Source organism: Tyto alba, unplaced genomic scaffold (assembly GCF_018691265.1).
Source record: "Tyto alba isolate M040663 unplaced genomic scaffold, T.alba_DEE_v4.0 Super-Scaffold_1, whole genome shotgun sequence".
Classification (NCBI taxonomy): domain Eukaryota; kingdom Metazoa; phylum Chordata; class Aves; order Strigiformes; family Tytonidae; genus Tyto; species Tyto alba.
This window is the reverse complement of record NW_024881261.1, coordinates 5,290,361-5,304,634: the sequence shown is the minus strand read 5'-3', so window position 1 is coordinate 5,304,634 and position 14,274 is coordinate 5,290,361. Positions and strand designations below refer to the sequence as shown.

Below are 14,274 nucleotides of genomic sequence, written 5' to 3'. Positions count from 1 at the left end.
CAGGGGGCTCCCAGCCCCGTCCAACCTGGCCTTGAACCCTTCCAGGGAGGGGGCAGCCACAGCTGCTCTGGGCACCCTGGGCCAGCGTAAAAAAAAAAAAACCAAACAGGGAACAATTTCTGCCTTCTATCTAATCTAAATCTGCCCTCTGGCAGTTTAAAGCCGTGCACTCAATGCCACTGTCCACGTTGCTGACAAAGATGTTAAACAGCACCGGTCCCAGCACTGACCCCTGAGGAACAGCACTCGTCTGTGTATCTGTCTACGAGCCTGTATATCTATCAGTGAGCTTAGGTAGTTCTCACTCTGTATTTTTTTCAATAGATTTGCTCCTTCTTCAAGCTGTGAAACAGAAAGTATTAAAGTATATGATGGTCCCTCAACTGATTCACCTCTTCTTGGACAAGTATGCAACGACACTGATGCAGTCCCAATACTTCAGTCATCTGCAGGCAGTTTAACTTTTCTTATAACAACAAACTCTGTGGCCTTCACACGAAACTTCTTTGTTTTCTATCACTTCTTTTCACCAGAAACAAGTAAGTCATTAAAAACCATTTGAATTGCACCATTAAAAGAAACTTTCCCATTAAGGGAAAGTTTAGGACTGCAATTAGAGACCATTGACAGAATCTTTAATTAGTCTCATCTGGTTATTCAGGTCTTAGAAGATGATGTGGGAAAAACAAATCACTGAAAGAGGCAGCAAAACAACAGTGCACTTTCAGAGAAACTAGTTAGTTACATTTTACTCAGAAAAATGCAAAGGCAGCATTATGGGACTCTGCTTTTACTTACAGGCTTCTAGTAAATTTACTCAGTTTACAAATATTATAGCATTTACCCAGAAAGAAAATGACCATCTAGTCAGAACTCCTGCTGAGTACAGGTCACGGAAGTCAGTAAGGGTTGTCATTCAACAAGCTCCTTACTTTTTTTCCTTAAAAGATAAGAATTGCTTGGACAAAATCAGCTTTAGCTTGCAATCAGTTCCTTTGCTTCTGCTGATCGAAGTGGCATGGTATTAAGCTCTTAAAAGCTTCAATCTTACAGAGTAGTTACCACATCCTAGTTTATGCTCCTCCAGTGTTTAACTTCGTTGATGAAAAATTATGCTCTATTTCTAGTCTATATTTGTCTTTCTGAGGTTTCTACTCACTTGATTTTATTTTGCCTTTGTCTATCAAGTAAAATCTCTCTCAAACTTGAAAATTTTACACCTTCATATAGGTCATTAACAAGGCCTCACAGATTTCTCTAATATAAGGTCTCTCAGGGTTTCTTTTGGTTGGTGCAGTATCTTTATTACCAGTTTTTCAAGATAGCAACTAATTTACCCAAAATGTAGATGTAACTATATTGTTCACAGTATCAAAGCTAACTCACCTACAGTTATCTCAGATGTCATTACATCCTGCCTCACAGATACCCTAGTGACAACAGGCTTCATTCTGTAACATCCACCTGACCTGAAGTCCTCTATAGAACTTCTACCTCTAGTACCTTTAGGTTTCCATTCCTTTGCAAATTTTTAAGGAAACAATCCTGCTAGTTAAATAACTTTAGATCTTTATATTTATGGCTCATTATATATACTATTATGTTACCAACATATCTACTCTTCTTTTCAGAAATTGAAAATTGTGGAGGACAATTAACTGGTCCTAATGGGACGCTTATCAGCCCCAACTACCCAGCACCTTACCCTGAATTTACATACTGTGTCTGGCACATACAAACAGCAAAAAACTCGAAGATAAACTTACAGTTCCAGGATTTTTTGTAAGTAAATGTCCTTATGCTCTATTATTATTTTTTCGTTCTGTTTAAAGGCATTACTTTAAACACAAGAAGCAGAAGTGCTTTCAAACTTTTAGAACATCTGTACACTTTTAAAACAAAAGTGCTTTGCTGACTCTTATGATAAAGTAATTGCAATGTGTTTCACATCCCTATACATTACTCTATAGCTACTGTAGTGCCAGCCAGTGAAACACAGAAAGCATTTCAGGTGACCAGCCATGGCATGTAGGTCTATTTTAAGCTAGCCTGAATGATCTGAATTTAAATCCATCAGTATAAAGCTTTTGCTACATAAGGAACAGGTTTAAAACCATCTTGTGCACTGTCGTTGCAATTTAGAACTGAGGATGAGAAGAATAGTAAAGCAAATATTGCCCAAAGTACATCTTCCTCAGTATTGCTGGCTGGTGGGCAAAGACAGTGTAGCAATGGCTTGAGTACTTTGAGGTATGAATGCTAATGGCTGCACTGGCCTAAGGAAACCACACTGGCACGGACTTTCCTGACACATATTGCTCTTTATCAGGGTCAGTCTCTCATACGTAGTGGGCTGGTAGCCCCTCCTTGGCTCTCCCTGCATCAGCGGACACTGTGCATGGAGGAAAGTCTCAAAACCAAGGGAATTCAAAGGGCAGTATCTTCAAGAACATTTCCTGAGATATTCAGAAATACTGTATAAAAATTGAGTATGAAAAGTGTAGGATTCTGTAGGAAATCCTTACCTTCATGACTGCCCTCTGAGATGAAGAACCCTGCACAGTGTGGTCTGTGTTCTCACCAGTCCCGGCCAGGGTCCATGGGCTGGTAACAGAGATGTTGTTCTGGAAGCATCCAGCCACCACAGTACAGCTGGTGCTTTTTACCAGGGGCCACAAGCACTGACAGAAGCTCATGTGGACTGGTAAAAAGGGCAAGAGCCTTCCTCTGGCAACATACATGAGAGGTTTCAGAGACAACATATATCAACCCTACACTTAAAAAAGCTCTTTAAGATACAGGATTATTTTTATATATATAAATATATTAAAAAATACCTATTTGAAGGTGTGGTTATTTTCAGTAAATAAGTAGTAATCAATATATAGAGTATCAGAGCTATAAAAACATAACTGATCCAGCTTCTGTTGAGAGCAATAGCAAAATGTTTGTTATTTCAATGGGAGTAGAATCACGCTCCTAAGTATTTCATGCCTTTAAGGGTTTTTCATGTTTTATTTGGTTTTAATAATGTCTATTTGCGTTCTTTTACTCTCCATTCTTTTACTTCAGTTGACAGGAATTCCTCGCTTCATCTGCACTGGATCCTCCATCCAGTATGAGCAATGTTTTCTATACCCAGATTTCCCTGTAATTATTTTTACTCTGTCTACAGCCTGGAACTAGACCAAAACTGCCGATTTGACTTTGCAGCAGTCTATGATGGCCTCACCACTAACACTGGCTTAATAGGAAAAGTATGTGGTCGTGCTCAGCCCACATTTGAATCTTCTTCAAACGTTATGACAGTTGTGCTGTTTACAGACTATGCCAACTCTTACAGAGGATTTTCTGCTCAGTATACCAGTGCTCCGCTGCCAGGTCCTGTGGAGCCCGACAGTAAGTCCACTTGATACAGGAATAGGATTCTGTTTCTTATTCTCACATATGATTCTTCCCTTCCCTTATAAATATCAAAAAGAACCGATGGTTGATACTGAGCATTTAAGCCTTTTTATTGGAGTAATTAAACCTTTTTGCATATAAAAATCCCACATTAGTCTCACCTATAGAAAGTTATTACCTGCAAAGAAAGCCTGTTCTTTCACTTTTTGGTCCTTATTCTGGCCAGCACCACTGAAAACTGGAGTATTCCCTTCTTTTTAGACAAGGAAGGCATTGTTACCATCCTAGAGATGTATAGATAAACTTTTTTTTACTGGTTATTTTGAATGGTTTTGTTCCCTGAGATACTCAGGAAAATGGCCTGCACTGGTTAGTCAAACAATGTTTAGGTCTTTGTAATTTCATTTCCACCAGAGCTGGACCATTTTCCTGATTGTTTCCGCATGTTTGCATGCCCACCTTCTCATTGACTGATGTGGAAAAGAAGCCTCTAAAGCCTTGACATCTGCCAGAAATCAGTTTCTTCACCCACCATTCTGCACTAGCCCTTTGCTTCATTTTCCCATTTATAAAGGCTGCAATTCACTCTGTGTTACTGGGTTTAAAATTAAAAATTCAGCATGAGTGTTACATGGTTTTGCTTATCTAACGTTCTTGAAGTGGAACGTGAAATTTTGTTCCAACTTCCGCATGACCTCAAATGCACACGAGCCATTTCAGACTAACAAATCAAGAACCATGCAACAGGTCCAAGGATCTAGACCAATTGAGAAATGATTGCAGCGGTTTGTGGTAACGTGTTTGGTTTGTGTTTTGGTTTTTAGTTTGTTTTTTTTTTTTTTTTTTAATTTCTCTTTCAATGGCAGCATTCCTTACATGCTCTTCAGATAGCATGAAAATTGTTCTGAGCAAGTCTTATCTGGCGTCCCTTGGTTACGATGAAACTCACCTACAGCTGAATGATCCATCTTGCAGTCCTGTTATAACAGAGTCAGTGATCTTTTCCTTCCCATTAGCTGGCTGTGGAACAACTAAAAAGGTAATGGGGGAAAAAAGTTATGTGAATAAGTTAACAATAGCTTAGGAAAGACAAGAGCTTGTAAAAGCAGTTCACAAATAGAGGATGAATAAGCTAACAGCAGATTTACTTTCACTTAGCTCATCTCATTGCACGTTTCCAGTCTTGAAGTAGGAAGAACATTTTTCCTCTTTAAGGACCTAATGATCAATGAGCCTTTTCAAGGAAGTCTGGGAGGATCCACATAAATTAACCCCTAATGTTTCATTCCTTCTCCGACCCAGGTATATCAGAAGTAGCTCAATGTTAGGTATATAACTTAAACATTCTCTGCAAGTGATACCACTGGCACTTACCCTGGAGTCACAAGAAAAGGAGAAAAACCCCAAGTTGTGAAGGTTGCCAAGAGCTAGTTCACAGCATTGTTTTGGTAATGGTGACTGAAGAGTAGCTTGAGTACTTTCCACACTCCGTGCAATATTTCTTCACCTTTTTGCTGCATGGGTTGGTTCAGGGTTTTGAAAAAAACAGGAGGGTTGATAATGGTTTTTTTGGTTGCAACTTGTTTCACATTTCAAAGGCATCTTGAGCCTCTGATAAGCACAGCTGGGCAGCTTTGTAACTTCAGTACAATTGCTTTCAACTGCACTGCTCGTACAATCACAGCTGAGCACTTCATATGATTCCTTTTACAGGATGAAGGTCAGAGCATCACTTACACCAACATGGTATCTCTCTCTGCAACTGGCAACATTATCACCCGACAAAAGAGCATACAGATTATTGCAAAATGCAAAATGGAAAACAATTCAACCTTAGAAGTCATTTACGTAACAAAAAATAATATAATCCAAAACACAACTGCTGTGGGAAAATACAAAGTTAGCATGTCATTCTATGATTCAGATTCATTCTCCAAGCCTGTACACCAGTCCCCATATTACGTCGACTTGAACCAAACTCTTTTTGCTCAAGTCAGTCTTCACTCCACTGACCCCAATCTTTTGGTGTTTGTGGATACCTGCATAGCATCTCCACAACCTGATTTTGGATCGCTAACATATGACTTAATCAAAAGTGGGTAAGTTATAAAATAATTTAGTCTGTCTCCTAATGTGAAGAAATATAACCTAAATGTCAACGATAGTTCTTTTATTTTTGTCTCTCTTACACTTATCTTTAGTAGACTGTAGTTAGAAGCTAAAGTTCTATGAAATTTAAAGGCATTATGTAAACAAATCTAGAAAAAGCAAGCACCACATTGCACTGGGAAGGGGAAAAAAGCATATTTGATGTGCACACGCAAAAGTAATGCCCTAATTCAATGCTGTGGTTACAGTTAACAGCAGTTAGCAATAATTATTATTGTACGTGGACGACTAACAGCTCTGTAAATTCTTGCAGCTGCAGTAAAGACAACACTGTGGTAACCTACCCACCACTTGAACACTATGGAAGATTCAAATTTAACACCTTCAGGTTCCTTCGGAGCTCTGCATCCGTTTATCTCCAGTGTGATATTTTAATTTGCGACAGCAAAAACACCAACTCTCGCTGTACTGAAGGCTGTATCTCCAGGCAAAAAAGAGCAATTTCTTCTTACATGTGGAAAACTAATACAGTAGTAGGTCCCATCCGCCTGAAAAGAGATCTCCGCGCTGCTGACCACTCAGGTAAGAACACACGTTAAGAACTCGACTAAGCTCTTCCTTGGTGTCAATCCATTACCTTCCTTCCACTAATGAAATAAGTGAATTACACTAGTTGAAAACTAATGTGGCATCACAGCAACAGGTTCAACAGAGTTTGTGTGTTTTGTGAGATCACAGCAGTACTTTTCAAATTGACTGAGAGCCCTTTGGGTTGAGGTGGATTTGAAGTAGAAAAAGCAGCGCTGGCTCCTAGTTACAAAAGTAGCTCATGCAGGGTCTGACTCTCTATTCAGAGAAAGTTATGAATGGCAACAGATTTCAGATTTTCAAATGTGGCATTTTTTTGATGAGGCACACATAGGGACCGGGGCTCGTTTCTCAAAGCCAGAAACTACTTCTAGAGCACATTCCAAAACACGGTCAGGCTGTGTTACAACCTTTCTATCTTCTCAATTTCACTGTTTTATTTGCTGGTATACAGAAAAGCCATGCCAGATGATAAACACAGATGACTTCCTCCATGCTAGGTTAAATCTTCACGCTTTACATATTGCCTATTAAAACAAAAATATGAAGAGGACAGCCAGTGGAGCAGAAAACAAAAGCACTGTGCTTTCAAATTCGAGCTGCAAAGCTGTTTGTAAGACGACTAAGCTTTAGTGCCCCAGGCTGCCATACTCTAGTGCTCTAGATGAGCACTGAGAGATAATGTAGAACAGCCTGCAAAATAAGGAAAAAGCTATTTTAAAGGGCCTGTAACTCCCACTACACCCACTGTTCAAGCTTTTACTGAGCACAAAGCTTCACCTGAGAAAAACACACCGTGCCACATGCTTTCAGGTGTCAGATCTAAGAAATATTTAGCATTAATCAGGCTCTTAATAGTAATACACACTTTCTTTTTAAAATAATTATTAACTTCTTCGAACTCTAACAGAACTTTAAACATGTTCCTATTTATTTCAATAGCAAAAGATTTTGCACCCATATGCTAAAAACTGGGCACATGTATAATGTGAAAAGGATTCAAGGGCAAACAGATCAAAGTATTGTAAAATACAGATTAATTCTTATACTGTATTTCACAATTTACAGAAAAATAGTGAGTTTTACCAAGACTTAGCTAGTAAACCATTAGAAGTGACAGGGTTAGAACCGCAAGTTTCTTTTTTGCCCGGCTTTGCTTCAGCAGTATGTCTCCCATCTACCCAGTTCTAAAGATAATGACAGCACTGTCAGACAAAATTGGCTGCAGCAATACCAAAGAATTTAACTTTGCAATGCTCCTCTGCATTATTGTTTTATTTTTACAACTCTTCAGTACAATAGATTCAGAATCTGCAGTCAGTGTGGGTCAACTCAGAACCAAGGTACCTGAAAAAATGCTTGCTTTTAATTGAAATGACATGGTATTTAAAACTTTAAACATCACGCTTTATCTTTTCTCTACACAGATTCCTTCACTAAAGCAGATGCTGAAGAAACCCCGAACCTGCAACAGTACAGCTTCTACACTCTTTCATTTGTGGTTTTAATTTCAAATATTATCATTGTGGTAGCTGTGATATTAAAATATCACAAACATCAAGCAGTTTATGGCTACCAAAAAATCCAGAGCTCGTATTAACTACTTCAGGATATTTTGAATTTGTGTCAACTTCTATTCAGATTTGTCACCTAAAGAGGGGAGAGTGAAAAAACCCAAACCAATCAAAATATCAATAAACTAAAAGCCTGGGAACACAGCAATGCTTGGAAACATATTCCAACTTTTTATTGTAATTAAAAAAACCCTCTCAACCTAGTACTGTATCTTAATTCACGGAGTTGAAAAAGAATTTAAGTGTCTATCTCAGGGTGTTTCTTAGAAAGCATCTAAAAACTAAGTTTACAGGTGCAAAGTGACTTGTAAAGTACAAGATAATTTAGGTCCTTTTTCCTTTTTATCTTTTTGAATCACTTTGAAACTGCACCTGGCATCAGTTAAGCTGAGGCACAACTGCAAGATGTCTGTTCAAAGCAAATTATTCTCTCTTCAAAAATCTACTCCTTTGGGCTGCTACCATCAAGATCTGACAGTCTTCAAAAGACATCAGTTTTCCTGGAGAATAATAAAATTTTAGATAAAGATACTACATTGTACATGCTTATGCTGCTTGTTGAGTCAACATTTCCTTCCCCACCGGTATCTCTCGCTCAATGCATTTTAAGACACCAAATACAACCAACATCTGCGCATCCAATTCAGGATTTTACCATTTAGTCCCTATACAGTCCAAGTTAAACAGTACACCCCAGAATTCAAAGAGCAATAAACAGAATGAAGTACAAAGCTTTACCTCCCACAGAAGAGGGACTTCCGAGTCACATTTCTACCTCGCCAGGTGACAGCAGAACTGATCCCAACAGGTTAAAGTAAATATGACGCAATAAGACAACTACTCTGGCTCAAGGTTGGTGAAATGCAGCAGGTCCTGCATACCCCCAGCACATTCCATCTGGTGACGAAATCCCCGAGAGGAACCACCAATGAAGTACTTACATTTCTTAGGGTAAGGAAACATGGATAAATACAGGTCTGCTAAGTACACATTCATTTCGCTCGTTCCTGCATGGCTCAATTAGTTTAGGAGGGAAAAAGTTTAGTGACAGACTTGGTTTAGGTATCACTTAAGGAGCCTAGGTTCCTTAAGCGCCTGTACAGCCAGCAAGGCTTTCAAAGAACCCAGGCTCAGGTTCGAGTTAGCCTGTCTCTCTAAACCTGACTCCTTAAACAGTCTAAGTCAGGCAATGCTAGTACTACCCTTCCTCATACAGATGGAGTAATAAACACCTTTAACAGGAGTGCCATTAAAATAAACCAAAAGCACAAAAACTACGTTTTCTTCTACTGGTAACACATTGCACATCAAAAAACACAACAACAACAACAAAGTGAACTGACTACATGTAGGTAAAAAGATAAGCTGTAACTCAGTTTATTTAGAGTACTTCTCCATTGTTCAAATTAAAACTGGGAAACTGTTTCACACAGCTTTTTAGCAATGCTCTTTAAATAAATAAACCACAAAGGGAATCCTAAATACAAGAATTTTGGAAAAAAAACCCACACATTCTTAAGATCTTTCATAAAACTAACAACTGTATACAATAGTGGATAGAATTACAGTAACAAAATGCAAGTCAACAACACTGAGGTTCTTTACAGTTATAGCCCCATAAATACAACTGCCCTTAAAGTACTTCTGTTGAAGTCCTGTATCTATATACATCTATCTCTCTCCATTAGAGAACCCTTCATTAGAATCATACTGTGCTTGTGAAATTTTGTTTGGCTTTGAGTTCTGAACCAAGTCCATTAAGAGAACCATTTTATTATCTATGTGTGCCTGAAGAGCCTGGATTTGGCGATCAATATAGTCCATTAGTTTTTTCTCCATCAGATCCATATTTTTTGAGATGATCTTTTCCAAATAGGAACAAATAGGCTGTTGTTCTACTCTGTGAAAAAAAGCAAATAAAGGAATAAGTATAACCTATTTCTTAATGACAAGGGGCACAATATAGATGATCTGGGCACTTGAACTCCTTTTAAATGTAAAATCTCATTTATTGGACAATGAGCCTTGGAAGGTATTGTTTTTAGCACAAGTGAAATACCTTGCCTGCCTGCCACATTTTAAATCTCAGAAATTTTTTATAAACATGCTAGGGTATATAGTAATCTTTCAACCTGATTTTTTCAAAGGCTCAATTATGCATTAGACAGCTTAGTTATGTGTAACAAAATCCACACAACAGCATCCACAGTTCAAATTCTGTCCATACAGCAGATGCTATTCTTCTCAGCTAAAGTGTTTCAGGAGTCATACAAACTATGCAAGTCATTATTTTTTCACCTGCAGGCTATATTAGAACCCCAATTCCTATGCAACATTCCCACTATTGTTCCTTTGGTATCCAACTACTATTACTATGAAGTTTGCTCTGTAAATGCCAACAAATGAGGAGAGACAGGAAAAAAATCAGTGGGATAAGATACACCAAGTACAGCAGAAAGATCGTGGCACATAGTGTGAAAAGAGGTAAGAATTTAGGAGGCAGAAGCAGTCAAAATTAAAGTGTAGTAACACGAGAAAGAGAAACTAGATGTACACGAAATTGAAGAAAGAACACATTTTTGAAATCTTAAAAGATGGAACGGAGACAAAAGACAGTTTAGTAACAGCAAATGATGTGGTCATTTCTTCTGAAAAAACTCCAATACTCAAGCAGCTCATCTGAAAAATTCATTGTCTTTGTGTTCCTCGTCACACAGCCTTCAAAACCACATATTTTAAGATTCACTACTGCTGTTAATGAGAAACGTTTGTTATGTATTTTACTTTTTTAAATTTATCAACAAATACGAACTACTACTTTAATACATGTATGAAACTTAACTTACCCAACACACTGAATGTCTTCCTCCTTAGTCACTGCATTTTTACCATAATGCCTATCACCATCTTTTAGCCGAAGATGATTTACCTGACTACATAAGTTTCGAAGAAAAGGAAGAAGCACCTGTGGATTAGCTACATTTGGGGTTTTGCTCACTTGTTCCTGCATATGCAAAGATCCCATGACTTTCAAATAATTTCTGAGGTCAACTGTATTTTGCTGGGTAGTAAGTCTTTCAGAATCAGAAGCATTCCCTCTTTCAGGTACCTGTACGTTAGGATCATGACTTATTTTTAAGTGTTCATATACTGTTTCACTTGTTGAATGATTTTTAACAGGCAAAGGTTCACTGGCTGATTGATCTAGTGACGTCTGAATAGCTGCACTGCACAATCCAACTACCGCATGGTCACCACCAAAGTCTGAATTTTTCCCAAAGATCCAATTAAGTTTGTCTCCAAGAGGTAAACTGTTCTGATGGGAAGAAAAACAATGCAATTAATGTTTAATTATTAAAATATACTGGAAATTATACAATAATAACAACAGATATTTTATAAATCAGCATTCTACTACTGTAAGGTAAAGATTTTAAAATTAGTTCTGAATTATATTCTTAGGCAAAAGCACAGGAAAATATTTTCCCTGTATATATTATGTGTTATCTTGTCAGTCTCTAAGTAACAAAACAGTTTTACTGACTTCATTTCTACCATGCTATTTCCCCAAGACTGAACATTAACAACGGATGGATTCAGGATGCTCTTGAAACAGCCCACTTTGCAGGATTAGGATCAAAAACAAATAAATGCTCTGTAAGACCATGTTCCCTTTGGTTGAAGGTGATTTGCTTTAATAACCATAAAGGAGACACACTAGCCCATCTATTTACAGCCCAAACATTACAGGGAACATGCCCACCATCCTTAATAAGCAGTGACAGTGGAAATGAACAAAAGGAGGGTAGGGGGTGGCAGTAAAATTTAAAATTAGGATGATACAGAGTTCTTAACTCTGGACTTGGTGTATGCACAGTGGTTCCCTGAGTACACAATCTTTATTCGTTGCACTCATTTAAGGGTGACGATAGCTAAACCAGGATTAAACTGGCAGGAAGTGTGGGTTAAAAAAAAAAAAAAAAAAGTCTTTTTCACCAAATCAGTTTAGAACATGTTTAACTGTTACAAAAGGTAAGGTCACAGATTAGTACTACTTATGTTTACGAAAAAGCACAGTGACTTACTTTCTGCTGACATCTGACCATGTCCATGAGTTGCTGAGCACCAGGAGACAACTTAGATCCCATAGATTCCATTATAGTTTGCACTCTGTCTAGATCTATGCTTGAGCCTAGTGAAGGAAAATCAGTTGCTAGTTTTGCAGACACTGTTTTCACTTGTACAATTATTTTACTGATGAGTACTCTTTGTTTCTCACCAATGGAGAGCAGCTATTACAAGAAGGAAAAAAATGTTCTGGTTAGGAAAAAAATATTTTCATGTTTTTTTGTATGTATGGGACAATGCATTATATTTTGCGTCTTGTAATAACAATGCTGAACTCTTTTCCAGAGAAGTTATGCTGATTTCTCCTTGCTATTACTCTTTGGAAAATTCTGGCTGGAAGAGGTACCCGCGTGATGCAAAGATAAATCAGGCTTTGATCTTCTAAGCACTTAAGAGCAGTGGCCATAGAGATTTTCATAAGGTTATTTAACCACATCAGAGTTAACAGTTCTAATTACACAGCAACTGCTGATTATCTGCAGCTTCTCTAGTTTATGAACTTTTTTTCCTCTAAGACTATATTATCCCCCTCACATAAGTACTAAGTCTTCATAAGAGGAAAACTGTAGTACAAATTTAAAACAACTCTGCTATCAAGACAAAGTACCATCTAACATTTTTAAGTGATTAAGTGAATAAAGTGTATAAAAACAATAATCTAAGAGCAACGCAGTTTAGTCAATTAAGTGATTAAAAGGACAGCGAAAAATAAGACAATTATGTTCAACTCCTTACCTTAATTCTACAGGAGACTGCAGGGCATTCGAACTTAAGGTACTTTTTGTATAAAGTCACCTTTTCAGTTTCACTAGAAAAATAAGGAGTTGTGACATCACTATATGAAGTACGTTAGCAGAAATACTCTATATAGGTAATTACTTAGGCAAGAAACATGACTGGCTGGAACATATTTCTAATGTGATATAGCAGTTTTAATGCTTATATGCAACTTGTATTGAATATTATCAGATATGTATGTAAAAAAGGACTTGTATGTGTACCTACATTATCTACTAGAGAAGCTTGTTCAGTACGTTATCCACACATCTTCCCTGAGGCTCTGAGTTGGCCGGTTTTATTTATCTAATTAAGCAGCAGATGTGCCATGCAATGACTTAAAAACAAAAGAGAAGACAATGTTTTAACTCCCCTGACAAAGCATGGAAGGAAGCACTGAAGGAGAAAATAAATCTTTCCCTTTTTATTTTCTCTCTTGTTCTTAAAAGTGTGAGATGACTATGTGCCAAAGAGACAAGAGATCTGGTAAAGATCAGCTAAAAGAAGTCTACTGAAGAGAGAGCACATCTGTTGTCCAGAAAGGTCAAGTGATACAGAAAAGTTGCAGCTGTCCTAAGTCCTCCCAGTCTTACGCAACAGAACTTCAGAGTTTTACAACTTACTGAATTAAGTGTTTCATTAATTACAACAAAGAGGTAGCTAGCCTAACTTTAGCCTTATTACCTTTATCAAAGAGACAGCATTTGCACAAGCCACCGCTAACTGGAGTACACCAGGGTTATCCCAGGCAGCTGTAGTGCCCGGTCACCAGTTTTGCACATGCCTTCAAGAAAGACCAACCCGGGCGGCTTCCGCGCTGCGCGCATCTGGTCTTTACTACAAGGAGCACCTCACTGACACCCAGAGAAGGACGTTGCCAGAGAGAGAGAAGCCAGGCGGTGTTGCAGATCCAGGCGCAAACCCCCCCCCCCCCCCACCGCGCTGCCCGCCACTCACCTTGGGGATCGGTGGGCTCCCAGGCTCTCGCCCCGGCCGGTCCCGCAGTACTCCTCGCCCACGTACACCTCCATGTTCCGGGCCTCGCTCAGGATACCGACGGAGACCATCTCGCCGGCGCCGGCAGGCCGGCACTCCAGGCGCAGCTCGCAGGGCGCCTGGCCCCCGCCGCCCGCCCGCCTCTCCACGACGACAGCCTCGGTGCTGCGAGGGGGGGGGGGGGGGGGGTGTGAGGGGGGAAGCGCCACGGCCGTGTTGCCCGCTCCCACCCCAACCCGGCGCCTCCCTCACGCCGCAGCCGCCTGAGGAGAGCCCAAGGGCGGGCGGGAGGGCGGTGCGGTCCCCTCCTCCTCCTCCTCCCTTCTCCGCCCGCCGGCCTCACCTGGCCTCACCGTCGCCCGCCTCCCGCCACAGGCAGAGCGCCCGGGCCAAGCCGTCCGGCGGCGCGCAGGGCCACGAACACCCCGCCGCCACGCAGCACGGCTCCCGGGCCCCGCCGGGCGGCTCAGCCTCCGGCGCCGCGCAGCCGCTCGCCATGGCAGCACCGCGGGCGGGAACCGAGCGGCGGCGACGGCGGCGGCCCGACGCGCCTGCGCGAAGCGGCGGTGCTGCTGCTGCGCATGCGCGGTGTGGGAGCGGGGGCGGCGGGAAAGGGGTCGGAGGGAGCGGCGGGAAGTGGCCCTGAGGGGTTGGGGGGGGGTTGGCAAATGGGGGATCCCCCTGCCAGGAGCTTGCG

General features: G+C 40.2%; 1 protein-coding gene across 1 annotated transcript; it reads right to left on the bottom strand.

Moving 5' to 3' along the window:
• Positions 1 to 9,025: 9,025 nt before the first annotated feature.
• CUNH10orf88 (chromosome unknown C10orf88 homolog) lies at positions 9,026 to 14,119 on the bottom strand. Its single transcript, XM_042790352.1, has 6 exons — positions 13,921 to 14,119; positions 13,539 to 13,742; positions 12,540 to 12,612; positions 11,762 to 11,968; positions 10,523 to 10,992; positions 9,026 to 9,576 (listed from the first exon to the last, which is right to left on the bottom strand). The coding sequence occupies exons 1-6, from the start codon at positions 14,073 to 14,075 to the stop codon at positions 9,348 to 9,350; spliced, it is 1,338 nt and encodes a 445-aa protein (XP_042646286.1). The 5' UTR covers positions 14,076 to 14,119; the 3' UTR covers positions 9,026 to 9,347.
• Positions 14,120 to 14,274: the final 155 nt, after the last annotated feature.